The sequence below is a fragment of the Microplitis mediator genome, chromosome 1, assembly GCF_029852145.1.
Source record: "Microplitis mediator isolate UGA2020A chromosome 1, iyMicMedi2.1, whole genome shotgun sequence".
NCBI lineage: Eukaryota > Metazoa > Arthropoda > Insecta > Hymenoptera > Braconidae > Microplitis > Microplitis mediator.
This window is the reverse complement of record NC_079969.1, coordinates 6,647,377-6,658,931: the sequence shown is the minus strand read 5'-3', so window position 1 is coordinate 6,658,931 and position 11,555 is coordinate 6,647,377. Positions and strand designations below refer to the sequence as shown.

Here is an 11,555-nt window from a genome sequence, read left to right as displayed (position 1 = left end):
ATCCCATAGAAAATATAGACCTAGCACTCGGAGTTTTAAAAAAAATAGAATTATCGCAAGTTAAAATCTCTGGAAATCCCAGAGACATCCCATAGAAATCCCATAGAAAATATAGACCTAGCACTCGGAGTTTTAAAAAAAATAGAATTATCGCAAGTTAAATTCTCTGGAAATCCCGGAGACATCCCATAGAAATCCCATAGAAAATATAGACCTAGCACTCGGAGTTTTAAAAAAAATAGAATTATCGCAAGTTAAATTCTCTGGAAATCCCAGAGACATCCCATAGAAATCCCATAGAAAATATAGACCTAGCACTCAGAGTTTTAAAAAAAATAAAATTATCGCAAGTTAAATTCTCTGGAAATCCCAGAGACATCCCATAGAAATCCCATAGAAAATATAGACCTAGCACTCGGAGTTTTAAAAAAAATAGAATTATCGCAAGTTAAATTCTCTGGAAATCCCAGAGACATCCCATAGAAATCCCATAGAAAATATAGACCTAGCACTCGGAGTTTTAAAAAAAATAGAATTATCGCAAGTTAAAATCTCTGGAAATCCCAGAGACATCCCATAGAAATCCCATAGAAAATATAGACCTAGCACTCGGAGTTTTAAAAAAAATAGAATTATCGCAAGTTAAATTCTCTGGAAATCCCGGAGACATCCCATAGAAATCCCATAGAAAATATAGACCTAGCACTCGGAGTTTTAAAAAAAATAGAATTATCGCAAGTTAAATTCTCTGGAAATCCCAGAGACATCCCATAGAAATCCCATAGAAAATATAGACCTAGCACTCAGAGTTTTAAAAGGAATAGAATTATCGCAAGTTAAATTCTCTGGAAATCCCAGAGACATCCCATAGAAATCCCATAGAAAATATAGACCTAGCACTCAGAGTTTTAAAAGGAATAGAATTATCGCAAGTTAAATTCTCTGGAAATCCCAGAGACATCCCATAGAAATCCCATAGAAAATATAGACCTAGCACTCGGAGTTTTAAAAAAAATAGAATCATCGCAAGTTAAATTCTCTGGAAATCCCAGAGACATCCCATAGAAATCCCATAGAAAATATAGACCTAGCACTCGGAGTTTTAAAAAAAATAGAATTATCGCAAGTTAAAATCTCTGGAAATCCCAGAGACATCCCATAGAAATCCCATAGAAAATATAGACCTAGCACTCGGAGTTTTAAAAAAAATAGAATTATCGCAAGTTAAATTCTCTGGAAATCCCGGAGACATCCCATAGAAATCCCATAGAAAATATAGACCTAGCACTCGGAGTTTTAAAAAAAATAGAATTATCGCAAGTTAAATTCTCTGGAAATCCCAGAGACATCCCATAGAAATCCCATAGAAAATATAGACCTAGCACTCAGAGTTTTAAAAGGAATAGAATTATCGCAAGTTAAATTCTCTGGAAATCCCAGAGACATCCCATAGAAATCCCATAGAAAATATAGACCTAGCACTCGGAGTTTTAAAAAAAATAGAATTATCGCAAGTTAAAATCTCTGGAAATCCCAGAGACATCCCATAGAAATCCCATAGAAAATATAGACCTAGCACTCGGAGTTTTAAAAAAAATAGAATTATCGCAAGTTAAATTCTCTGGAAATCCCGGAGACATCCCATAGAAATCCCATAGAAAATATAGACCTAGCACTCGGAGTTTTAAAAAAAATAGAATTATCGCAAGTTAAATTCTCTGGAAATCCCAGAGACATCCCATAGAAATCCCATAGAAAATATAGACCTAGCACTCAGAGTTTTAAAAGGAATAGAATTATCGCAAGTTAAATTCTCTGGAAATCCCAGAGACATCCCATAGAAATCCCATAGAAAATATAGACCTAGCACTCAGAGTTTTAAAAGGAATAGAATTATCGCAAGTTAAATTCTCTGGAAATCCCAGAGACATCCCATAGAAATCCCATAGAAAATATAGACCTAGCACTCGGAGTTTTGAAAAAAAATAGAATCATCGCAAGTTAAATTCTCTGGAAATCCCAGAGACATCCCATAGAAATCCCATAGAAAATATAGACCTAGCACTCGGAGTTTTAAAAAAAATAGAATTATCGCAAGTTAAATTCTCTGGAAATCCCAGAGACATCCCATAGAAATCCCATAGAAAATATAGACCTAGCACTCGGAGTTTTAAAAAAAATAGAATTATCGCAAGTTAAATTCTCTGGAAATCCCGGAGACATCCCATAGAAATCCCATAGAAAATATAGACCTAGCACTCGGAGTTTTAAAAAAAATAGAATTATCGCAAGTTAAATTCTCTGGAAATCCCAGAGACATCCGATAGAAATCCCATAGAAAATATAGACCTAGCACTCAGAGTTTTAAAAGGAATAGAATTATCGCAAGTTAAATTCTCTGGAAATCCCAGAGACATCCCATAGAAATCCCATAGAAAATATAGACCTAGCACTCGGAGTTTTAAAAAAAATAGAATCATCGCAAGTTAAATTCTCAGGAGATCCCATAGAAATCCCATAGAAAATATAGACCCAGAGATTAGAGATTTAGCTTGAGCACTTAGAAAAAAAAAAACTTTTGCGGAAATGAATCACCCTAATATATGTATATATACATAAAATATTATTTGAAATTTCAAAATTTGTAAACAGCGTCAAAGCTTTTTAATTCTGTCGTAAGTAAACTCTCGTAGTCATAAATACGGGTGCCTCCGACTATAAATTTTAAAAACAAATTAGCTTTTGATTAATTATAAATTTATTTATTTTTATTTAAAATAACAATTCGAGTATTTATGATCGTTTGAAAAAAATACTCGTTTAGAAAATTGAAAACTCTACACGAGTATTTTTTCGAAATTTCAAAATTTTTGTTTTTTTTTAAATTACAAGACATTTTATTCGAAAACGGTTAATTTTCAGATTAAAAAATTGGAAAAGTGAAAAATAAAAAAAATACTCGTCTAGATTTCGAAAAACTATATTTAAAAATCAAAAAGTAATGAGGTTTGTAAAACTTTTTGAATACAAAATAAGTAATCTTAAAATTTAATTTCAAATTGTACCTCGAGTATTTATTTTTTGATCTTTTTATAAAAATACTCGTCTAGAAAATTGAAAAATCTACACGAGCATTTTTTTTAAATTTGAAAATTTTTTTTTTTTCTAAAGTTATAAACTTTTTCATTTTTAAAATGGCGGGTGTCGGCTAACTTCACGGTCATGAAAATTTATGGTCCTGAAGATACCGGACAATTAACAATTTTTGAATTTTTTTTCACCAATTCAATTTAAAAAAAAAAAAAAAACAAACAAAAATATGCACATGTAGAAAATAAGAAAAATTACATGTGCAATTTTTTAAAATATTTTTTCTTTTTAATTTATCATTTTTAAAAACATTTGAAATTTATTATACGTCAGCTAATTTCACGAGTTCGAATATAGTAGACATCAGACAAATTCAAAATCATAAATAAATAGAGTAAATAATTAAAAAATTAATATTAATAAAAAATACACCCACTGATTTCAAAATTCTTTAAATGCGTATTTTTTTTAAATTTAATTTTATTAATTATTTACTCTATTTAGTAATAATTTTAAATTTGTCTGATGTCTGCTACATTCACATTCATAAAATTTCCCAGTCAGAAAAAATTATTTTAAAACTAATTTCTGAGTAACCAAAACTTATTAAATACTTTTAACTGATGATAAATCATGAAACTGAAGTTTGCCGAGGTCTGATAATTTTTGGATTTTTTTAAAATCGACAAGTCATAAAAAAAAAAATGTTTTAAAAAATTGCACTCATAGTTTTTTAAATTTTCTACTTGTGCATATTTTTTTATTTTTTTTTTTTTTGCAATCGACTTGTTGAAAATAAAAATCCAAAAATGGCTGATTGTCTGTTGACTTCAGGATCATTGATGAATCATTCTTAAACTTTCCGATACATAATTAATGATCAATCAAAGTCAGTAAAACCGATTTATAATAACACTTTTTAATGACAACGAACGCCGATATCTAAGCATCGAAAAAGTTGATGAGTGTGGAAGTAGCAGACATGAGACAAAATATAAATTTTAAATAAAGAAATAATTAAATTAAAATAATGAAATTTAAAAAAATGCGCGTTTTGATTTTTCGTTTATCTAAATACGCATTTTTAAATTGTCACTGTACTTCCATTTAATTTTTTCATTCTAAAATTAAAAAAATTTACACTTGTCAGTTACATCCTCACTCATAAAAGTTGACGTAAACTAATTTCATTGTTATTCAAACTTATATTCAAAGTTCAGAGAAAATTATTGTCACTACACATTTTCCGGTTAGCAAAGAAAGTTTTTTTGTAAAACTTTTAATTAATTACGGAATTAAAATCGTTTATTACTCAATTAAATCGCGAACTCGAAACTCTGTGTCACTGTCATGGCGGTGAAATACAAAATAAAATTCGAGGCGATTTGGGCGCTGCAGTGGCGTCTATCGGAACCCACATGCGCGCCATCTTTCTGCGCATATTTCAAATTATCACCGCAAGTGCGCAGCCGTTCGCTGTCAAATATCTTTTTGCCGCCATTACAATAACTTAGACCTCGAGTTAGAAATAAAATTAATTAATTAATCGTTTATTTATTTAAATTAATTAAAACCTTTATTCATTAATATTCTTTAGTAGTTAATGAAGAAATTAAACATATAATTAAATTTGAATTTAATATAAAAAATAATAAAAAAATATTTTAATCAATTCGCGTCTGTTTCATTGTCCGAATGCCGGCGTTCGTTGTCATTCAGTTAATTAATAAAAAAAAACTTCAAATAATTTAAATTGCGTATTGTTTGTACAGTGATGTGTGTAAAAGTGATTAGTGATCAATTATATATAATAATAAGTTTATTTTTATTCAGTAATTTGGAAAAAATAATTTTTTTGTTAAAATTTTCCTGCCGCCATTTTGAAAAAATATTATTCAGATTTTTTTTTATTTTTTGAAATTAAAAAAAGTTTTTATGAGTCGTGAGTGTTTTGTTATTAATGCCAGTAGTGTTTATTGAGTGTTTAGTGTTTTTTGTCAGTGTATTTAATTACTAATAATTATTTCGTCGTCGCTGTGAATTCAAGTACCGGTAGCTGATTAATTCGAAGAAATAATGGTGAGTTTTTTTTTATTTAGTATATAAGTAATTATTTAAAATTTCGAATGCTCAAATAATGACTTACTACTGATAGTTAATTTTGGATGATAATTGAAGCGAAAAAAAGTGAAAAGGTTTTTTTTTAATATAAATTTTAGGTTAATAAATTTAGAGACATAAAAATTGAATTTTTTAATGCATAAGAACTTTGGAAAATTTTAATGTCCATAATTTCAATGATACTGAAGTTAGCCGAGGTCTAATAATTTTTGAATTTTTTTAAAAACGATAAATTATAAAAAAAAAATACACCTATAAATTTTTTAATTTTCTACATGCGCATATTTTTATGATACTGAAGTTAGCCGACATCTGATAGTTTTTGAATTTTTTTAAAAATGATAAACTATAAACAAAAAAATATTTTGAAAAATTGCACCTGTAGTTTTTTTAATTTTCTACATGTGCATTTTTTTAGTTTTTTTTTTTTATTTTTAATTTATTCCTCCGAAAGAAAAGTACAAAAATTATTAATTTTCTGCTAAATTCAGGATCGTCATATTTTAAATGATAATGAAGTTAACTAACGTCTAAAAATTTTTGGTTTTTTTTAAAAACAATAAATTATGAGAAAAAAAAAAACAATTTAAAAAATTGCACTTTGTGTTTCTTTAGTTTTCTACATGTGCATATTTGTAGATTTTTTTTTTTTTATAATTGATTCATTGCAAAAAATATCTGAAAATTTTTAATTGTCTGTTAACTTCAGGATCATATATTTTAAATTTTGTTTTTCTTCATAATTAATTTGTTGAAAAAAAAAAATTATTTATTGTCTGAGTTAATTGACTTTAAGATCATAGAATTTCCAACTTTTTTTCCCAAACATTTTTTATAAGATTTTATACTAATTTATGTACCGAAGATCGGAACGTTTCTCGCGAATCGAAAATGAAAAAAAAAAAGAAATGAAAAGTAAAAAATCTACTGGACTTAGATTTCTGAAATGTTTCGTACGTCAACCGGAAATTATAGGACACTCCTAACTACCCCCGAAGTCACCTAGAGTCAAATTACATAAATTATTTTCATTTTCGTTGCGAGAAAAACGTTCCGATCTTCAGGTACATAATAATTTAGAATTTTATTAAAAAAATTTTGACAGCATGGAATTTGTGCTCGAATAATTTCCCGATAAGTTTTAAAAATAGTTTTGAATCTGAAACCCAATTCATTCAAAATTACGTCTGTTAGGTAACACGTCATCGCTCGTCTTCCTCAAAATTCTATAAATAAAAAAATAATTTACATTAAAAAAAAAAAAAACTATTTATTAAATTTATAATTACAAATTTATTACGAATTTAAATAATCATTCATCAGAATCGCTAGAAAATTCTAGATCATCTTCCGATAGCTCTTCGTCACTCAAATCACTCAAGTTCTTAAAGTCCCCATCATCATCATCATCATCATCATCCTCCAAATCAGCATCCGTACTGTCATCACTCAGAACCTCTTCAATAATTTTCTTTTCTTTCCTCATCTTCTTCGGCTTCACTTCTTCCTCTTTCTCATCCTCATCCTCATCATCAGAAAACAATTTGATTTTTTCACCACCCTCTGTTTTACTCGAGTCAACATCTTCCAATTTATCAGCCTTAGCATAATTAAATTCATCATTATCATCATTACTATCATGATCATGATCATGATCATTATCAACATCCTCTTCAATCCAACCGACTTTTTCCTTCATCTGCTTCCTCTCTTTCTTCAACTGTCTCTTACTTCCAGGCTGAGGCGTATTGAATTTTTTAAAATTATCCTCAGCTATTTTTTTCTTAGTAACTTCCAAAGGTTCTGGATCATCGAGAACAATTTCGCCTTTTTTAACCAAATACTCGGCATACTGTTCAGGGATGCCTTTAAAAACGTTTATTTTTCCTCTTATCTGCCTCCAAGTCAATTGATAATAATTTTTTTTATCACGCGCCATTGCTTCGTAGTCATCTGCGTACTTGTCCATTAAATAAGTAAGGAAATTAACTTGATTTTGCGGCAAACGAAATAAACGTACACGTGGTGCTCGTGCTTCGGCTTCTAATTCCAATGCGACGTGAATTTTTTTAGGAACTTTTTTATTTCCTACTTTTTCTACTTCTTCTTCTTCATCATCTTCAGTTGAATTTTTTGATTTTTTTACACTCTGAAGAATAGTTTTTTTATTACTGGGTACTTTTAACACTTTATTTGCGTCGTATGCCAAACCCATTTGTAATAAATTACGACGCGTTGATTTTGAATTTTCCCATGCATCTTTTATCTGCTCGCTGTTAAAAAAAATGTAAATATTTATTATAAATTATTTAATACACTGTAAAAAGAGCGGTGTTAAAAATGGACTCAATTTAACACTGGGGTTAAAATGAAATAACACCGGTGTAAGGGCACCGAAAATTTTAACACTTACACCGGTTTTTTTTACAGTGTAGAGATGTGTTAATAATTTGAACTTATGAATTATTCGAATCGAATAAAATAATTAAAGTTTTTAAATAAATTAAATTATTTTTGAATTTTCAAAGTATTTGTGAGTTTTCAAAGTAACCGTAAATTATTTAAAAAATTTTAATTATTAAAAAAAAATTAAATTTTAATTTTAATTTTAAGTTTCATCTGAATACTCAAATTCTAATAAAATTGAATGCAAAAATTTACTAATTTTGAATTTTTAAATTCAAATGATTTGCATATTAAATTATTCGAGCGATTTTCCAATCGAATCATTTTTAACTTTTTAAATTATTCAAAAAATCTGAAATGTTGATAAATTTATTAATTTTTTTTTCTATTTATTAAGAAGTAGATTTGAATTTCAGATTCGGATGACAGTTGAATAATTAAAAAATTTTCAAATTTGAAAACTGATGAAAAATAAGTTACAAATAAAAACTCTTTTTAAATAATGCAGATAATTAAAAAACTTGAATCATTCTATAAAATTTTAAATAAGAAAATAATTTTGACTTCAATTCAAAAACTATTTACACATCCCTATTATTTGTTTATAACTACAATTTAAAAGAAAATAAATAAATAATAATTGTAGGTTAGTTACCATTGAATACTTGGTTTTTTACGTAATTTATTTCGCAGTCTTTTACGGTTTACATCAACTTTGTATCTTTGTCTACGCTTTACTTTACGTATTTTAGTCATTATTCACTTAATTATTTATATATTTATTTATAATTAATAATAAGATCACTTGTATGACAACACGTGCTTTCACCTCGTGTCTACTAATACATAAATCTGTTTATATATATTCATACTTATGATGTATATATGTATATACTTTGGTTTCGATAAATGGTTACAAAAAGAATGTTGATACCGCGCCGCGTACTCAGATATTAGCCTTTTTGTCAGCAACTTGATGTCAACTTGATGCCAATTTTCCTGCAAAAGTTGACAGTAAATTATTGTCAAATAAAATACACTAAGTTAGCAAACAAAAAGTTGTGAACAATTTGATGGCAAGTTTTTGCATCAATCCCACTAGCCAGACTTTCTGATTAGGAAATTGATGTCAATTAAATGCAATCAAGATGACAACTTTTTACTTTTATTCTTTTCTGAGGAAATTGAAGGGAACTTACTGTCTACTAATAAAATGTCACTTTTCGCCTCTAACTTTCTCAGCAAATTGTTGCCCCGTAACCGTAAACTTATGGAAATGCTGAATTTTGCAGTCAACTTGACAACAAATTGCTGTATTAGGTCACTAGCTTGTTGTCAACTTTGCTACCAGGGAAATTGTTTTCACAATGCAGCCGCAGATTGATGACAACTTTCTGGGAGAAAGTTTAATCAAGATTGTAGTCAATAGTTAGATGTCAAATGTTGCTAGCAACTTGACAGCACATTGACCGAAACTGTTTCGTAATTTAATTGCGGTGAAACTATCCCTTATAACTACTATAGCTTGAAATTGACAGTAGTTTGACGTCGAAATGACTTAAAATTTGCTGCCCGAATTTGCCGACAATTTGACAGCAAAAGTTGAAAATAGAAATTTGCGGTTAAGTTTTCTTCAATTTAAAGGTAACTTTTTACGAAAAAAAAAAAGCCGGTAATGTTCATTCTTACCATTTTCGGAGGTAAGCAAATTTATACATAAAATTGTCTACAATTTGACGGTAAAAAAATACTTAACAATTTTTCAAGTGAAATTAACAATAAATTGGCATAAAATTTGCCTGAAAATTGACAACTTTTTTCTAGTCAACTTTTGAAGTGAATGTTCATTCTAATTCGGGTAGTAAATTTACGTCAAATTCAATAGTAAGTTGCATACAAATTGTCGTAAAAAATGGAAAAGTCCGAAGTTGACGGAAATTTAATGAAAAATTTAAGGAAACTTTTTGCTAAAGCAAACTGTGCTATTAGGGTATGGCTATCAAGGAACTTGACTTCTTATCAGTCAGCACCCGCAGTAAAAAAAAAAATTAATCAATTTTATCAACAATTGATGCAAAAATTAACTGCGTCAATATAATTTCATCCCTAAAATTAGTTACTTATTTTCCTCACTAGATGTCGCACAGACTAAAAGATTAAATTTTAATCCTTGAGGGTGGAGTCATTGACTACTGCTAGCACTTCTCAAAAGAAATATATCTATATATATGAAAATACATACACATATAGGTATTTATACTTACCCCTAAAACCAGACCAATTAGAATTCTCCAACCCGCGGAGTGGTGAGACAGTAAATTACTCACTCGCGATGTAGAACCGTGACTTGTACTCGTTTATTATTAACTAATAAATCTTTTTTTCTACACAATAATTATCAATTACCGTAACGTGATTAAATAATTATAATTACATATAATAATATTAGTAATAATAATAAAAAAAAAAACATTAAATAATAAATTTATATTAGAAACTATACAGCTAGAAAATATCTGTAATTATTATTTTTACTAAACGCGTATATTTATAAATAATAGTGATTATAAATAATTATCATAAATAATGATATTATATATATTTATTAATTATAAATTTAAAATATCAAGTGCGGCTTTATTGCAGTATATAAATTTTATTTCAACGTGATGGTGCAAGTTCATATGTAAGTTAACTTAATGTAATATATATATTTTTTTTATTAATAACAATAATAATAATAATGAAATTTATCGTACATATATTTTTAAATTTTTTATATATATTTTTTTTATGACGATCAAAATTTTAGTTAATGAAATTTAAGTGAATTTTTTTTTTAAATTGAAATTTGGGGGTTGATTTAAATTAACATATGAGAAAATTGGGGATTAATTTAAATGAAAGGTAAAGAAATGAACGGTCGATATGGAGAGTAAGCAAATCAAGGACATATTTCAAGAAATAAAATAAATAATACATATATATGTATAATGTGTATATATATACAGAGGGTTAGGGTTGAATGTATGATCGATATATCGAACGGTTTGCGGATGGAAGGTAGAATAGTAAATTACTTATTTTAAACATGTGTAGGTTTATTTTATTGTTTTTATTTATGAGATGTAACATATATTAGTTACATAAAATACAAATTTTACTGTTGATTATAAAATAACAAATATTCAATTCCGGTTTTTTCAAATATACTGGTAAAAATTTTTTCGATTTTCAAAAATAGGGGGTAAAACAGGGTACCCCCAAAATTTTATAAAAAAAAAATTATATATTTTAAATGGTTTTTAAAATTTCAAAATCACTTTTGTAAATAAAATTGAGCGTTATTTTTAATTTTTTTTGTTAAACTTTTTCAAAAATCAATTGTCAGTTAAAAAATATTAATGACTTTTGTTTTATGATAAAAACTATTAAAAATTTGTTTTTCTTCTTTTGGATCCAATAAGTAAAATGTAATTTTTCTTCATGTTAATTACTTACAAAAAAATTTATCAATCAAATTTATTTTGAATCCAGAAATTTTTTTTTTACATTTTTAGGGGGTACCCCATTTTGCCCGCAAAAATGAAAATTTTTTTTTTTAACGGTAACTGAAAATTTTTTCTATTTACTTTGAATATCATTAAAAAAAAAAGATTTAGTGTATTTAAGACCTCGGAAACTTGGTATTTCCTTTAGTACCCTGTTTTGACCCTCCCTCCCCTAATAGTCAGCGAAATTTAATAAAATTTGTTAATTTTATATAAATATCGGTTTGTTCATAATTCGAACACTGAAAAAAAAGAAATATTTGTCCCAAATAAATCTATTTATTTGTGGCTTTTTTTAAAAATATTTCTTAATGACAAATAAATATATTTGGTACAACAAAATATGACAGTTGATTCAAGTAATTTGATAATTTGACGGAAATATAT

At 27.6% G+C, this 11,555-nt stretch overlaps 2 protein-coding genes across 3 annotated transcripts in view; one reads left to right on the top strand and one right to left on the bottom strand.

Moving 5' to 3' along the window:
• Positions 1-5,821: 5,821 nt before the first annotated feature.
• LOC130674411 (transcriptional regulator ATRX homolog) lies at positions 5,822-8,458 on the bottom strand. The gene is made up of 3 exons (XM_057479734.1): positions 8,273-8,458; positions 6,512-7,484; positions 5,822-6,437 (listed from the first exon to the last, which is right to left on the bottom strand). Exons 1-2 carry the CDS (start codon positions 8,371-8,373, stop codon positions 6,524-6,526), a joined length of 1,062 nt encoding a protein of 353 aa, XP_057335717.1. The 5' UTR covers positions 8,374-8,458; the 3' UTR covers positions 5,822-6,437; positions 6,512-6,523.
• Positions 8,459-9,919: 1,461 nt separating this feature from the next.
• LOC130678576 (alpha-1,6-mannosyl-glycoprotein 2-beta-N-acetylglucosaminyltransferase) overlaps positions 9,920-11,555 on the top strand; it is a 40,194-nt gene continuing 38,558 nt past the window's right edge. For both annotated transcript variants that reach the window (XM_057485927.1, XM_057485883.1), the window contains exon 1: positions 9,920-10,303. The gene's annotated coding sequence lies outside the window, so the exon portion shown is untranslated. The remainder of the gene's footprint in view (positions 10,304-11,555) is intronic.

Bases quoted from the DNA above. Each gene is read 5' to 3' on its own strand.
- LOC130674411 (XM_057479734.1), bottom strand. From the start codon at position 8,373: ATGACTAAAATACGTAAAGTAAAGCGTAGACAAAGATACAAAGTTGAT. The intron at 7,485-8,272 runs GTAACTAACCTA...TTTTTTTAACAG, and splicing joins AAAAAACCAAGTATTCAATG to CGAGCAGATAAAAGATGCAT.